The sequence below is a fragment of the Aotus nancymaae genome, unplaced genomic scaffold (assembly GCF_030222135.1).
Source record: "Aotus nancymaae isolate 86718 unplaced genomic scaffold, 86718_ANA_hifiasm-v0.15.2.pri h1tg000014l, whole genome shotgun sequence".
Taxonomy (NCBI): Eukaryota; Metazoa; Chordata; class Mammalia; order Primates; family Aotidae; genus Aotus; species Aotus nancymaae.
The window spans coordinates 49,655,115-49,672,131 of record NW_026988425.1 but is presented as its reverse complement, the minus strand read 5'-3'; the positions used below and the strand labels follow the sequence as shown (position 1 = coordinate 49,672,131).

At 41.5% G+C, this 17,017-nt stretch overlaps 1 protein-coding gene across 2 annotated transcripts in view; it reads left to right on the top strand.

The window, feature by feature from the left end:
* The first annotated feature begins 9,688 nt into the window (after positions 1-9,688).
* PLPP1 (phospholipid phosphatase 1) overlaps positions 9,689-17,017 on the top strand; it is a 103,027-nt gene continuing 95,698 nt past the window's right edge. For both annotated transcript variants that reach the window (XM_012457308.2, XM_012457307.2), the window contains exon 1: positions 9,689-10,083. In XM_012457308.2, the coding sequence (XP_012312731.1) occupies positions 10,026-10,083 (58 nt within the window). In that variant the 5' untranslated portion in view covers positions 9,689-10,025. The remainder of the gene's footprint in view (positions 10,084-17,017) is intronic.

The window sequence follows — 17,017 nt, the reverse complement described above, 5'->3', positions numbered from 1 at the left end:
TCACGCCATTACACTCCAGCCTGAGTGACAGAGTGAGACTCCATTTCAAAAAGAAAATCAATCAATCGCTTCTCGGCCTTTTGGCTAAGATCAAGTGTAAAAAGAAAATCAATCAATTAATAAGGAAACTGGTGTACAGAAAGTTCTAAGCAATTTGTCCAAGGGTATTCAGTGGAGTATTCAGGAGCTGGATTCCTGAACCCAGGTGTTTAATTACTATGTTGTGCTGCACCTAATGTGTAGTAATTACTTTGAAGAAAGTAATTACTTTCTTCAAAGAGAGTGAAAATGTGGGCTGACTCTACCTGAGATTCTCAAATTCTGATGGGTATCTGAATCTCTTGGGGGAATTTGTTAAACATAATTATCAAACAATGCTTGGATTCCAGCCTAGCTTCTGAATCAGAATCTCTGGAATGGGGCTGGGCGATTGTGCTTAACTGATACCCAAGATGATTCTGATGTGCAAAATTTGAGCATCATTGTCACAGACTCTTCAAAGGCAGAGTTTTAAGAGTCCAAAGGAAAGTTAAATGAAGTTTGTTGTGTGAGAAACTCTGATAGGGAAAGTGGTTCTGAGGGTTAGGAGGCTCCGAGAAATGTATTTCTGACTCTGATCTTGATAAAGGAGAAAAGTGTAGAAGCTCTAGAAAATTCCTTTGGTGTTCCATCAGGATTATTGCTTAATACAGTCACTTAGAAGGAGAATGGCTCACTTTGAAAAGTTCACTTTATTGAGGACACAAAAAAGTACTTATAAAGGGGCACTGATGATCTGTAAAAATAATGTAGGAGAATTAACCCCATTCCCCACTTCTTCTTCTTCTTCTTCTTTTTTTTTTTTTTTTGAGATGGAGTTTCACTCTGTCACTCAGGCTGGAGTGCAGTGGCACATTCTCGGCTCACTGCAACCTCTGCCTCCTGGGTTCAAGCGATTTTCCCACTTCAACCTCCCGAGTAACTGGGATTACAGGTGTGCACCACCATACCTGGCTAATTTTCTGTATTTTTTGTAGAGACAGGGTTTTGCCATGTTGGGCAGGCTGATCTCAAACTCCTGACCTCAGGTGATCCGCCTGCCCCAGCCTCCCAAAGTGCTGGGATTGCAGGCATGAGCCACCATGCCTGGCCACCCCACTCCCCATTTCTAACCCCAGATAAACTTAAGTACGTGTGAGGGGGAAAGAGTTAATAACAACAAGAAAAAGGAGATGTGTGTCGGTGGGGGGGGGGGGGGCACAGCTTGCCTCTTTCCTGAACTCTTGCTTTACTTTTCTTTTTCTTATTCATTCATTCCAGCTTTTTTTTTTTTTAAACGGCATGTGCCCTCATTTTGCCAAGTATACTCTAGGAACTAGGAAGGCCTGCTCCCTTCACTTAAGGTCCATTAACCACAAAGATCAATCCAAGGATGAGTGCTAGGAGAGGAGCAAGTGCAGTCAGAAGAGCACAAATGGGGTCCTAAGCAGAAGAGGAATAGCAAGATGAAAGAAGGGCACATTTTACTATGATTTCTAAAACAGGTAGAGCAGGTGTATTCTGACTGGAGGCCAGTAACTACATAGCAATCCTACCTAAGATTTGTAATTTTAATGTTTAATTTTCATCCGAGATGGAGTCTCTTCTCTGTCGCCCAGGCTGGAGTGCAGTGGCGCTATCATGTCTCACTGCAGCTTTATCTCCTAGGCTCAAGTGATCCTTCCACCTCAGCCCCCTGAGTGGCTGGGACTACAGGCCTTGTGCCACTGTACCCAGCTATTTTTTTTTTTAATTTTGTGGAGAAGGGATCTTGCAGTGTTGTCAGTGCTGGTCTTGAACACCTGGACTCAAGCAACCCACTTGCCTTGACCTCCAAAAGTGCTGAGATTACAGGCATGAACCACTGTACCCAATCTATTTTTATTTTTTAAGAGACAGGGTCTCACTATTTGTCTAGGCTGGACTTGAACTCCTGGGCTCAAGTGATCCTCCCACTTCAGCCTCCTGAGTAGCTGGGGATACAGGTATATGCCACTGTACCCAGCCTGTCCAAGATTTAAAAAAAAAGAATACATGTGATATCTTTAAGATTATAGATATTTTATAGGTCATTAATTTACATATTTCTGGTGACATATTTTTAAGGAGATTGTTGAAGAGATATTTGTGGGCTGGGCACGGTGGTTCATGCTTGTAATCCCAGCACTTTGGGAGGCCAAGGCAGACAGATCACAAGGTCAGGAGTTTGAGACCAGCCTGGCCAATATGGTGAAACCCCGTTTCTCCTAAAAACACAAAAATTAGCCAGGTGTGGTGGCAGGCGCCTGAAGTCTCAGCTACTTGGGAGGCTGAGGCAGGAGAATGACTTGAACCCAGGAGGCAGAGGTTGCAGTGAGCTGAGATCGAGTCACTGCACTCCAGCCTGCGTGACAGGATGAGATTCCATCTCAAAAAAAAAAAAAAAAGAAAGAAAAATGAAAAAAAATGATGGCTTTCTTATCCAAGTGAGGCTCCACCCCTTTCACGTCATCCACATCAACAAGATGTTGTCTTGTGCTGGAGCTGACAGGCTCCAAACAGGCATGCGAGGTGCCTTTGGAAAGCCCCAGGGCACTGTGACTGGGGTTCGCACTGGCCAAGTTATCATGTCCATTGGCACCAAGCTGCAGAACAAGGATCATGTGATTGAGGCACTGCACAGGGCCAAGTTCAAGTTCCTTGGCCACCAGAAGATCCACATCTCCAAGAAGTGGGGCTTCACCAAGTTCAATGCCGGTGAATTTGAAGACACGGTGGCTGAGAAGCGGCTCATCCCAGATGGCTGTGAGGCCACGTACATCCCCAATCGTGGCCCTCTGGACAAATGGCGGGCCCTGCACTCATGAGGGCTTCCACTGTGCTGCCCCCTTGTAATATGAACCAATAAATTCTACTTCCTCTCAAAAACAAAAAAAAAGAACAAGTCACGACAAACCAACACTGTTTCTAGGGAACCACGGTAGGTAGTGGGTTGAGTGGGTGGTAGGGAAGCAGAAACAACAGTTATGGATCCACAGAAATCTTTGTTTTTGAAAAAACATGCATTGTGTGTCAGCATATGTCAGACATTTGCTAGGCAATTGCACGTATTTTTTTTAATTTGCTCATCGCTGGAACCTTAATGAGAAAACGCTGTCTTAAAAAAAAAAAAAAAAGAAAACACTGTCTTTCTAAAACACAGCAACATAGAATCCAGGCCCTCCAACCCTGACACTGAAGGAGAGATTGGTAGAAGGAGAGTATCTTTCCGGAGCTTGGTTGCCCATCCACAGGACCCCAAATCAGATCCTAGACACACCCTCACCTCCTTTTTATGATTTTTCACTAAAGATTGTAACTAAACTCCTCACACTTGGGAATTGGCTCAAGTGTTAACAGAAGACTTTCCCCTTAATACTCTGTAGCAAAGCTGAAAAAGGACTGGAAGCCATAAACACCTTTAGGAAAGATAGGACATAAAATGGAGATACACATGAAAAAGGACCAGAATCTAGATAATCTGATTTGCAAGATAAAGTTTACTCATCTTTATTTAGAGTCCTCTGCAGAGACTATGACTTCTTTTCACTACAGAGTACTTATTTTAAATGACTATTGTTAGCATTTCTCTACCTATTTTCAGTGATTTTTCTTTACCCCAGTTGTACTGTTTAGTTACAAATGGTTATAACCTACCTTCTAGAACAAATCTTATCTTCCACTAATCCCCAATGTGAGTTCCTCGTTTCACAGCCTTTGCTACTCATAAAGACTTCAGAAAAGCCATTTGTTTTGCCTCCTCTACACTTAAACCATTGCCCAATCTTCAAAGTTTATTCTTCCTCAGCACCCTTTTCTATTGACTCAAATTGTTTTATTCAGGGCTTTGATGTTTCAAGGACGAGAAATTCAATTAAGTTAGTTTAAGTAAAAGGTTTTCTTAGAACAATGACATGAAATTTCTCAGAAATACCAATCAAAGTTTTCTTGATCCTTGTATTTGTTGTGAATATTTTAGGCTTAAACACATTTTTTTCCTCACATAAGAAATCTGGGGGCAACCAGTTGCTGGTGGTTATTTTTAGTAGAGCTCAACATTATAAAGACCAGTGACTTGAACCAAATTCCTTCTCATAGAAAAAATGCAAAAAAAAAAAAAGACCAGTGACATTGCTTTTCTTGGTCTTTCCCTCATAATCAAAAGTCGGCTGCTGTAGCTCTAGACGTCAGGTTCATGTTCAAAGAAGGTAGAAAGGAAGGGAAGGGAAGTCAGTCTTTTCCTGTAGTCAGGAAAGCAAAAACAAAGAAACCTGCTAGTAGATACCTGCTTACATTACATGAACAAGAACTCTATCACATAGCTGCTAATGAAGGAAGTGAAATGACAAGCCACATACTCAGAGAAAAAATGTACCACACAAAGAATTATTATGAAGAGTATATGAAGAACTTCCACAATTAAGAATAAGATAAATAACACAATAGAAAAATGGCAAAAGACATAAATGGGCAGTTAATAGAAGAGGAAACATTTTTGGTAAATACATTCAGGAAAGACATCCAACCACATTAGTGACCAGGGGAATGTAAATTAAGACTACATTGAGATACACATTATTCCTATTAAACTAGCAAAAGTTAAGAAGTCTCAGAATATTGCATTGATGAGAATCTGGAGTTGTATCCACCACTAGTGGGGGTGTGGATGAAATGGTATAACCATTTAGTAATACAATCTGAGATTATCTCATGAAGTTAAATGTGGACATACTACATAATGCAGCTAGTAATTCCACACAAGAGACATGTACACAAATGCCTGCAGCAGCGTTATTTGCGTAAATGAAAACCCAGATGATTATTGTCAGAAGAATGAATAAAGTGATGTACTCATATGACACACCTACTATTGCAGCAACACGAATGAATGTAAGAAATATAATTGAGTGAAAAAAAAAGTCAAGGGCAGAAGATTAAATCTTTGGCATAATATTTTTAAAAGCTAAAAAAACAAGCAAGCTAAACAGTACATATTTTTAGAGATAAATACACATGTGGTTCAATGATAGGGAAAAAGCAAAGCTAAAAAAATGTAAACACAAAATTCAGGTGCATTTAAAGACTGCGTTGATCCAGATGTTTGGTTGAATAGAATCATAGATGCATAGTTGCCCATTTTTTTATGCCTCATAACTTATTTTTATTTATTTATTTAATTTTGAGATGGAGTCTTGCTCTGTTGCCCAGGCTGGAGTACGGGTGGTGTGATTTCAGCTCACTGTAACCTCTGTCTCCCGGGTTCAAGTGATTCTCCTGCCTCAGCCTCCCATAGCTGGTACTACAGGTATGTACCACCATACCTGGCTAATTTTTTTTGTATTTTTAGTAGAGGTGGGATTTCACCATGTTGGTCAGGCTGGTCTTGAACTACTGACCTCAAATGATCTATCCACATTGGCCTCCCAAAGTGCTGGGATTACAGGTGTGAGCCACCATGCCCAGTCTTTTCATAACTTATTTATATGTTATATATTTATGTATCAAATATTATATGATAAAAACTTTAATGAGATATGAAGCAAATGACTTTGACAAAAGTGTAAAAAAGATTAAAATACACCACACTGTGAAATTTTCTTTCTGGAGTATATGTACTGGGGAACCAGATGTTTACATTTTTAGTCATTTTAGTTTTACAATGCTATTTGAGTATAATAGAAACTGTAATTGCTTCAGTCCATTTGGGGGAAAGGACATAAGCACATGGAAACAAAAATATCCAGAAGGAATTGAGTCTTATTACTTTGCAGACAGTTTTTGAAATAAATATGTTGCTGAGACAGTAAGTGCTGTTAGAATGGAGAGACGGAGATTTACTGATACTGTGTTAAAGAGCAGTGCAAGTAGAGGAGTGGGGATGGAATTCAGCATGCAGAGGTATCGAAAAAGAAAGTGAAAATTCGGCATGTAGATTGCAGACTCCTTTTCAAGAAGTTTAGTAATGACAGAAGAGAGGAAATGAGCTTCTTTCTTCTTCAGGGAGCTTTAGGACTGTTCTTTTTTTTTTTTTTTTGAGATGGAGTCTCGGTCTATCACTCAGGCTGAAGTGCAGTTGTGCCATCTCAGCTCACTGCAACCTCTGCCTCCAGGGTTCAAGCAATTCTCTGCCTCAGCCTGCCAAGCAGCTGGGATTACAGGCGCCCACCACCATGCCTGGCTAATTTTTGTGTTTTTAGTAGAGATGGGGTTTCACCATCTTGGCCAGGCTGGTCTTAAACTCCTGACCTCATGATCCACCTGTCTTGGCCTCCCAAAGTGCTGGTATTACAGGCACGAGCCACCACCCCCAGCTAGGACTGTCTTCTGAAGCTCCACCCTACTTTGCTTTTGTTTGATGCCTATATTACATGGAGAAAAATATAGGCCCAAGGGCAAACTTTGTTAAGCATTTATGCAAGCCTCTGAGGTGTCTTTCTCCCTCCCTCCCTCCTTCCTTTCCTCCCTTTCTTCCTCCCTCTCTCCCTTTGCCCCTCCCTCTCTCTTTCTTTCTTCTTTTCCTTTCCTTTCCCTTTCCTTTTCCTTTTCCTTTCTTTCATTTTTTTCTGGGATGCACAAACTCCAGAGACATGGAGTCAGTGCTCTTGCCTCTGAGTGTTCCTGTTCAGTCCAGGGACGACACACTCATAGCTACCTACCTCCTCTGGGGGTATTAATAGTGTTACAGTTTTTGTTTTTTTCTTTGAGATGGAGTCTCACTCTGTCACAAGGCTGGAGTACAGTGGCACGATCTCAGCTCACTGCAACCTCCATCTCTCAGGTTCAAGTGATTCTCCTGCCTCAGCCCCCAAGTAGCTGGGATTACAGGCGTCCACCACCATGCCCAGCTAATTTTTGTATTTTTAGTAAAGACAGGAGTTCACCACGTTAGCCAGGATGGTTTCGATCTCCTGATCGCGTGATCCGCCCGCCTCGGCCTCCCAGAGTGTTGGGATTACAGTCAAGAGCCACGGCGCCTAGCCGATGTTATTTAATTCGTGTTTCCTTTTAAAAAAATTATTATTGCCGGATGTGGTGGCTCACACCTGTAATCCTAGCACTTGGGAGGCCAAGCCAGGTGGATCATGAGGTCAGGAGTTCGAGACCAGCTTGGCCAAGATGGTGAAACTCCGTCTTTAAAAAAAAATTATTATTTTCACCACCATTTCAAAGTTACTTATCTCATTCTCAATTCCAGTGATCACACCAGAATCCATTTATGACAACAAACCAAACAAACAAACAAAAATTCCCCCCAAAAGGAATGAAACTTCCCCACTCCAAAACAAAACGATATTTTTTAGTCATTCTTTCCAAAAATGAGGGCTTATTAATTGCTTTTTTTTTTTTTTTTTGAGGCGGAATCTCCCTGTCGCCCAGGCTGGAATGCAGTGGTGTGATTCTCCGCTCACTGCAACCTCCATCTCTTGGGTTCAAGCGATTCTCCTGCCTCAGTCTCCCGACTAGCTGGGATTACAGGTGCGCACCACCTGTTAGAATTTTTGCATTTGTATTGCTCCCAGGTAAAATCCCTCCTCTGTGTGCCACCTGTATACTTACAACACACTTCTATCACAGTGTTCATTTAATCACATGCTTTCTAATTGGGTCTCAGGCTAACCCTTGAGGGCAGAGATATTCTTTTGTTTTAGCTTCTCCACAGCTGTGTACTAGGTATCCATTAGGGGCTCAATAAATGTTGAATTAATGAATTCGTGAATAAACAAAAAATCACTAATAAGTAAGGTTTTTTGAATGCTTATTTTTGAAAACACACTTTAAAAGTAAATGTTTATTGCTTTAAAATACAAAGAATTAATAAGATCTAATATTTGAGAGTACAACAGGTCACTATAGTCAATTATTAAATTGTACATTTTAAAATAACTAAAAAGTATAATTGGATTGTTTGTAATACAAAGGACAAATACCTGAGAGGATGGATACCTCATTTTCCATGATGTAATTATGACACATTGCATGCCTGTATCAAAACATCTCATGTAGCCCATAAATATATACACCTATTATGTACCCACAAAAAGTAAAAATAAAAAATTTTAAAAAATAAATGTTATTTCAAAAGCTGTTTAAGATACTGAGCCTAGACTGTAACACAATAGGTGCTCAACAAATGTTTTTTGAATAAATACCTAATAGTCAGACATCACAAGTACTTTCAGTTTATTGTGACTTGCAATCCGAGGCCCTTGTAACTCTGGAAGTAAATAAAGCCACATGACAAACAATGACACATCTTTCTCAGGTGTAAATTGTTTAAAGCTTTTACAGCTATTTAAACAAGAGGCAAAATAAAACATTCACATTAATTTTAAAGAAAAACATCTTTCTTCAAATATATTTTTTGTTTATGAGAGCTTACTAGGGGCTATATCTTCAGACTCCCTGTGTTTAATGTTATCTTTCCATTGGTTTCGTCAGTGCTTTGCAAGAAATGTCTAAGAAGTGGTAGGTACATTTTGTGATTTGTGTTTTACATCTTTGTCAGAATAAGGAGAAAATATACCAATCATTAACACCTGTAGAGGGTTTAACTCTAGCTAAAGTCACTTTCATCTAATATTTTCTGGGCTTCACTTCTTCTTCCAGACTGGAACACTGAGCAGGGATTATCAACATCCCCATTTTATAGATTAGGAAACTGAGATTACTAAATCTGGGCTAGGGTCCTCCTGGGAATGGGGCAGGGGGAGTGCTGGTTAAAGAAAATTATTCTGACACTTGTTAAACACAATGAATAATTTATTCAAGATCACTGCAATAAGGGTCACCACTATTGAAACAGAGAGAAATTGAGCTCAACTCAGAATACAGCAAAGACTGCAAGGGATTTATAGGCAAGGAACAGGCACCGTGTCTGTGAGGGAGGTGACGGTGAATGGAAAATTACTAAGAGGAGACATCAGGGGTAGGGGGATTCTGGCTCAAGGCAGGTCAAGGGCTTCTGCAGCAAAGGTGGAATATAGGGAATCGAATCCGATATTAAATATCAAGAGTTCAAGGGTGATCAGATATCGAGGATGTATGACTTAGCACGATTCTTGCCAATACTTGGGGACAGCCAGGACTCAGGGTGGTCAACGTAGAGGCCTAGTTGAGAAAGGGCTCAGAGGTACTGAACTAAAGGAGAGCGTCTCTATTCCAGCCCACTCTGACCTCTCTTCCCCGCTTAAACTCAGTGGTAACAATCTGACCTCTTTATTACCTGATTCCCATGGAAGGGGTGGGGACTGGCAGGCAGCCGGTGCTCTAGGATCGTGAGCAGGGGGCCTAGCTCTCTGAAAGCAGCAATGTTTAATGGGGATACAGAGGCCGAAATCGGAGACCACCCGAGAAACTGCGGTCCAGAGCAAAGCCCCACGGATCGGAACCGGAGCCGCCCCCACGCCCTGCCAGGCCGCCGGGAGCCGCACTTCTGGGCGGCTGCCGCAGGTCGGGAGGGGCAAGGCCGGCGGCGCTGATTGGCTGACCGCCGCGGCCTGGGGTTCCACGGCCCCGCCCCTGCTGCGCTCCCCACGACCGCGAGGCCGCGCGCGGGCCGGTGCTGCGCTGCCCGGCGGGAGGGGCCAGACCCCGCGTTCCTCCCCCCTACCGGTCTCCATCCTTAAAGCGAGAGTCCGGACGCCCCGCCTGTGGGAGAGGGCGCCGGGATCCGGACTGGGAGCAACCAGGGCAGGCCGGGGCCGGCCGAGGAGGTCCTGAGGCGACAGAGCTGCCGCGGCTGGCACACGAGCGCCTCGGCACTAACTCAGTGTTTGCGGGGGCTGTGAGGGGAGGGCCCCGGGCGCCATTGCTGGCGGTAGGAGCGTCGCCCGGTCTCAGCCCGCCCTCGGCTGCTCTCCTCCTCCGGCTGGGAGGAGCTGTAGCTCGGGGCCGTCGTCAGCCCCGGGCCCGGGCTCGAGAATCGAGGGCCTCGGCCGCTGTCCCGCAGCTCAGTCCTTCGCCCGCGCCGGGCAGCCAGGGCAGAGACCATGTTTGACAAGACGCGGCTGCCGTACGTGGCCCTCGATGTGCTCTGCGTGTTGCTGGGTACGTACGCGCCGCCGGCCCGAGGGGCGTGTGCGCCCGGGCGCGGACGGCTGTCCCGGGAGGGCATTTGCGCAGAGCCGCGACTGGCAGCGGGCGTGTGTTGCCTGACGCGTGCGCCGCTTCGGGGCAGTACACGGAGGGCGGCTTCTGCAGCCGAGGGACCCCGCTTTGCAGCCTGCACCCCAGCTCCCGCGTGCCCGCCGCTGTCTGTCGCCCGCCGGTGCGCTGAGCCCAGTCCTGCTTGGATGCTGTTCACGCCTCTGCGCTCCATGCCTTGCTCCTGTCCTGTTTCCAGTTCCACTCTTAGGAGAGCAGGGTGGGCTCCTCCCCTCTCTAATGTAGAGAAGCCTGGTCACTGGCCCATCTCAGTACGAAACTGGAGGTTTGATGCACAGGGGATCCTCAGTAGCAGGCGCCAGTGCTTGATTTATCGTGAGAAGCAGTTTAATTTTTCGGCTATGAAAGGCTTGAACGTTCCTAATTAGAAGGCGTTGCCAGGTTGTAAATTGTCAGGTTGCAAGTAGGGGTGAGGACGCCAAGTCTAAAGGAGCTTTGGGGGTGGGGGAGGGTGCGGTACCCCAGAACCTACTGTTTCTTTCTCTGCACAGACTTTGGCCATGGCGTAGCTTTCCATCTCTTGTGACAGACCCGCAAGGAACACTAGACATCCTTTGGCTGCAGCAGATTTCACGTTGCCTTCCTGACTGGAAGAGTTCAGTTCTGAGGCTTCTAGTTGCCAGTTATTCCTTTCTTTGGAAGAGAAACAATTGGAATCATTGGGATAAAGGATGGGCTTTGGAAGGAGTGGTTTTAACCTTTTATGTATTGTATAAGGCAGTTATGCTGTGAATTATTTACATATGATGGAAAAATCAAAAACAAAGCAAGAGCTGCTGGAAGTTTGGGTAGTCCTACTCATGTTGAAGTAATCAGAATAGTAATAGTATTGGCAAGTTCTCAGGGTAGGAGATCTGTGACTTTAGCCTCTTAGATGGAGATCTGCATAATGGTTTCTCAGTGATAGGAGATTCCCTTGGTTTTACTCCAGTAGTTCCTAGTTATTCCCCTCTCCAGTTTCCAACTGGACCATTTAGGCAGCTGCAATCTTGTGGAATTCTTATAAATTGTTACCTAGTTTTGTTGTTGTTGTAAGGAAAAATTCCATTTTTTCATCTTTTTTTTTTTTTAGATAGTCTCCTTTGTCACCCAGGCTGGAGTGCAGTGGCGCAATCTCGGCTCGGTGCAACCTCTGCCTCCTGGGTTCAAGTGATTGATTCTCCTGCTTCAGCCTCTCTAGTAGCTGGGATTACAGGCACCTGCCACCACGCCTGCTTAAGTTTTGTATTTTTAGTAGAGACAGGATTTCTCTATGTTGGCCAAGCTGGTCTTGAACTCCTGACCTCAGGTGATCTGCCTGCCTCAGCCTCCCGAAGTGCTGGGATTACAGGCATGAGCCACCGTGTTGGGTCATTTTATCTGTTATTATGAAGCATCTTTGTTGTTTCCCAAGACACTTTCTGTTTAGGTCCACAGTGAGTTTTAGGAATTAAGTCTGGGAAAGGGGAACACAGTTTTGGAACACTGTCTTTATAAAAACACAGTCCTTTCAGTTGTTGGGGCATATTAATATTTAAACATATTCAAATTTATTTGCAACAAAAGAACAATTACCTTTCATAGAAATGTTACATTAAAAAATATATTTTAACTTGGTGTCATTGGAACTTTGCTAAACTTTGTTTATATTTTAGTGAAAGGAGAGGAAAATGTGCAGTCAGAAAAAAAATCAAGGTATTTCTAATATATTGACTATTATTCTATCATTGCCACACATTGTGCACTATCAGAATTATATATCATTTTCCCCTCTTCCTACTGTGGGAGTTTGATTAATTTGTAAAACAACATAATGTTTTTTCTATGGGCCAAACACTGATTAGGATGGGTGAAACATAATACTGCTCTGAGGTTGCTGAAGCTAATAGTATTAAACACAAAGCTATATGGTAGATTGGCAATTAAAAAAAAAAAATCCTGCATAATGGAGGAACTGACATGCAGTACAATTTTATAAATTATGCGTTGTTTTAGCCTGTAGTTTTAACATGATACAGACATCACATAATTATCCTATAAAGGTAGAGTAATTTTATTGCTACATTGACTTGACAGTTGCAGGAATATGATGGCTCTCAAAAAGATAAAGTTGTGTTTACAACTTAAAAAGTCTTTGGTGGTTTTGGAGAAAGCTTGCTTTGAGGATTTACTTGTTTTAGAAAAAGGCATTTGATCTATTTCCAACATTATGTTTTTGTATTACTGGCATTTCTTTTAAAGTAATTCAATGTATTATCAAGATGAGCTCAGAATTCCCTTTTCCTAAGTAGAAAGTGAACTATTTAACTGACTTTTAAAAATTAGATATGTAAGATTACATTGCATTTAACAACATCAACTGTCCATTACAAACAGCAGTGAAGGAGAGCAGTGATGCAGGAGATACGAAACGTTTTCATATTCGCTTTTGGAAGACACATGTTGTATAGCAAATACACCTTTCTGGTGGGGTCTGCTGTATTAAATTTGACTTTTATTCATTTTACTGACAGCAGGAGATTGGTAACCTAAAATCATGGTACTTGAAGAGAGTTTTCAACTTGTCATTAACTTTTTCCTTTTTCTGTGTAGAATCTACAGGTAAGAATTGACTGTTAGAACAAAAAGATGATTAAGCACTTCATAAATACAGGGTTATGTGAAAGTGGTTCATAATTATAATGTGAGTATGCTCCAGATTCTGTTAATGACCACCCCAACATCGTATAGTATAGCCATTTTAATATAATGATGTTATGTGAACCTGTTATACAACTACTTTATAATTTTACTGAGAGTGATGTGTTGAAGTGATAATTAAAACATGCCGTGTGTGTGTGTGTGTGTGTGTGTATGTTTCTGTCCCTATGCCATCTTTATCAGTGTGAAACACAACTTCCTCTATATACATGTTAAATTATTAGTTCCCTAAGTGGATCTGATAAATCCTTGGAAAAAGAATGTGAATTTTGAGAAGTAATGTGTGTTGGTTTGTCAAGTGGATCTGGTAAATCCCTGGAGAAAGAATGAGAATTTTGAGAGATAATGTATATTTGATTCCTTTCTGAAATGGAACATAGTCTTTCTCTGGCTCTTTTTATGACTGGTTCTGTGACTATATAACAGGTTTTATACATTGTCTGAATGCATGAGAAAATCTCTACAGAGAATGGTGGTGGGCTGGTATGAAAGGGGCTATGTTTTAGCCCAGTATGTTAAATCATGGCCTGAATACAACTTATTAGTGTTTAATTGCTAAGGGTCATTTCAGATTTTAGCCACTATAGCATTAGCTGCCAATTAATGGACAGTGAGTTCATTAATTTATTCAGTGCCTATTGATTGAAGGCCAGCTTTGTGCCCAGTACCATGTTAGGTTCTAGGGATACAAAGATAAATGAGATAATCCCTGCCCTCAAGGGCTCAGAGTCAATGAGGAATAAATAAACAAGAGGTTATAATACATCATGATAAGTAAGATAATGGAGGTTTGGAATATGTTCCCTTTGAGCAAAGAGAAGGGCCTTGTCTTAGATCTGCTGCATTGCAGATAAATGACTTGTCTGTTTACTCTTAGAGATGCAGAAAGGTCAGAGTTACCTGGAATTACTCATAGCTTCTTCTTCTCCTTTTTTTTTTTCCCTTTCCCAACTTGATATAGGGCAGTAGGAACCCAAGTAATTACCAATGTTTATGACTTACTTGTGGGTGGTCCCACAATAACTAGAAGATTTAGATGAAATTAACAAAACTTTCTTTCTATATACCTGTGTCTTGCTGTTTGACAATCATTTAGAATATCTTTCTGTGCTGTATGTGTTCCATTTTCCCTTCCAGATCTTTTCTCCACTCTGCTCTGTGGCTCTGGAAAATGACTTCTATGGGCTACATCAACTGAGCCCTTCATTTCTGGTTTCAGGTTAGCTTTGCCCAGTGGGAGGGACATCAGAAAGGATCTCCCTAAGAGCTAGTTCCCTCTTGCTGGATTTAGTGTTGCCAAAGCTGTTCTGTGAGTAGTTCACAACTCGTATTCAGTAATGGCCCTCTCTGCCAGCCATCTACAGTTACAGATTTTTCTGGGTTCTGATAACCCTTCCCTACCCACTTTAGACTTGGAGATGATAATGGCTTTCTGACGTTGCTAACCTAGAGGTACCCCACCATCTCTTGCTGTTTTCCCTAAACCCTGCCTGTACCTTTTGAAATGGTTCCTTCATTAAATTTTCTTAAATGCTTCATTTGAGTATGCTGTTTTTCTTGCCAGGACCCTACTGATAGTGCTCATTTATATCTAAAACAGATTTGAGGTAGCTGCCCTTTCTGCATTAGACACCAATTACAGTTGTCCTTAATGGCAAATGCAGACAGGAGCCCATGGGCCGCCATGCTGGCTTTCTTGGGAGGGAGAGGGTTATGGTTCCCTCAGCATGCTCCAAATGTTGTATCATCATTATGTCAAATCAAAGTCAATGGGTGTAGAGTAAAATCTGGTGGCAAAAACATTTGCCACCAATGCTAGGTGGTTGTGGGGTCTCTGTTGCTTGTTTTACCCCAGTAATTATCTCAAATACTGATGCTGTTTGTTATCGCCATAATGCTGACATCATTTTACCCCTTAAGGATATGTCTAAGGAGCGGTCCCTTTGCTAAACCTCAATCTGGGTCCCTTCCTCAAAGGGGGAAAAAACAAGTATTTTGGGAAGATTCTCACTTGCTAATAGTCTCCAGCATTTTGTGCCTTCCCTTTTCTCCTAACATTTATTTGTTCATTCACTCACATTCAGTACACATTTGTTAACTATATCATAGGTGCCGGACAGTGTGTAAGGCACTGAAGATAAAAAATAAGTAAACAAGACATAGTACCTGTCCTGACCACTTGCTGTTTCTTCTCTTTAAATTCTGTTAGACTTCTAAACTTCTTTTGCTTCTGATGAAAGTTTGTGGGTTTTGTTTTTCTGTTTTTTTCTCTATTATTCTAGCCACAGAGAGAGGGAAGGAATCTCAAAAAATGAACAAAAATTTGTCAAACTGGCATATTCTTGGGTCAGTCTAGAATCCTGTTGCAAGGCTTTTTCTTTCTTTAATTGGGTAGTTTGGAACAAAAGCAGAGGCCTGGGGAAAATTGCTACTATTTGGCTCTAGTTGGTTTTACTCAGTTGAGTTTTAACTTAAATTTACCTTACTTGGAATAGAGTATAGAAATGTTCAGAACACTTTCCCCTTATAGAGTTTATGAAATGTAAATTATTCTTTTGTATTCTCTTTGAATTACATCCTTTGGAAACTCAAGAATGTGCTATGGATCTTTGTTAATCTCTTTCTCATTTAGTCATTTTTGGCAGAGCGCTACCAAACTTTCCGATGTGTTACTTAGTTTGGGGAATCATTCTGATTCTTTTGGTTAAGAAATTGAAGTTAAAATTGTCAATGTATGCCATATTTTTTTTAAAAAAAGAGAAGTTGGTGGCAAAAGTCACCAAACTCCCAGATTTTGAGTGAACTGATTAACGTTTCAGTTTTTATGGAAAAAAATTTGGAATGTTAATTATCTACTTCCTCCTAATTTAGGTGCCTTAATTCAACATTTGAAATGGAAATATACAGTCTGTACAATCAGCTAATTAGGGAGTTATAGAGATACTGTGTTGTCTCTTTTCTTCTTTTCAAAAAAAGCATTTGCTATCCAGAGATCATGAATGGTGGCTACAAGTAGCATTCTTATCTTTCTATCCTTTTTTCTTCTTTTACCTTCCTTTTTATTGTCACTCTTTCCTCCCCACCCTACTTCCCTTCCTTCTGCTCATCTTCCCTTCAGTCTTCTTGGTGTTTAGGTTTAATGTGCAAATGGTTGAGGCAGGTTACTTTTTAACTGAAGCTAGTCTAAAATTGGGGGCTAGGTGTGGTGGCTCATGCCTGTAGTCCCAGTACTTTGGAGGCTGAGGTGGGAGGATCTCTTGGGACCCCTGGAGTCTGAGACCAGTCTGGGCAACATAGTGAGACCCCATCTCTAATTTTTTAAACAAACAAAATGATAAAATTGGGATTGACTTATTCTTTATAAACTATGAAAAACTAGTTAGGTTTTTCTTTAAAACGTTAGGCAGCATAGTCTGGTAATGGACTATGGATTCAAATTTTAGCTCCTCTGTTCAGCTGTGTGACCTTGGGTAAGTTTCCTCTTTGTGCCTCTGTTCTTTAGCTATATAAAGAAAGTACCTATGGTTATCTTAAATGAGTCAATATGTAAAGTGCCTTGCACTTAATATACACTATGTATGTTTGTTAAGTAAAATAATCCTCTATAATCCTACCACCTGTAACATAATAATTATATTAGTAGAAATAACATCAATTAGTTTTGTATTAGGGACAAAAACACAAACTTTAAAATGTTTCTCATGAGTACTCATGGAATGCTTTTGAAACTTAGTGTTTTATTAGTCATGTGTGAAAGCCACATACATGATTTGTAAGTAGTGGTAATTCCAGCCATGGTGAAAATTGATCTGTATAGGTCTGTGGTAGAGTGTAATTAAACAAATGGAAAAACTGTTATTTTATACAGTGATAAGTCCTGAATTTTAGCTTACTCCAGAAAGTGGAGTTAGCTACACTCTAGTCACCTTTTTATTGCTGAGGTCTTGGGAATGATTACTCCACTTATAAAAAAGTAAGAGTTAATATTTCTAAAGCTTTATTTTTGAGATGGAGTTTTGTGATCTCGGCTCACTGTAACCTCTCCCTCCCAGGTTCAAGTGATCTTCCTGCCTTAGCCTCCTGAGTAGCTGGGCTAATTTTTGTATTTTTAGTAGAGACGGGGTTTCACCATGTTGAC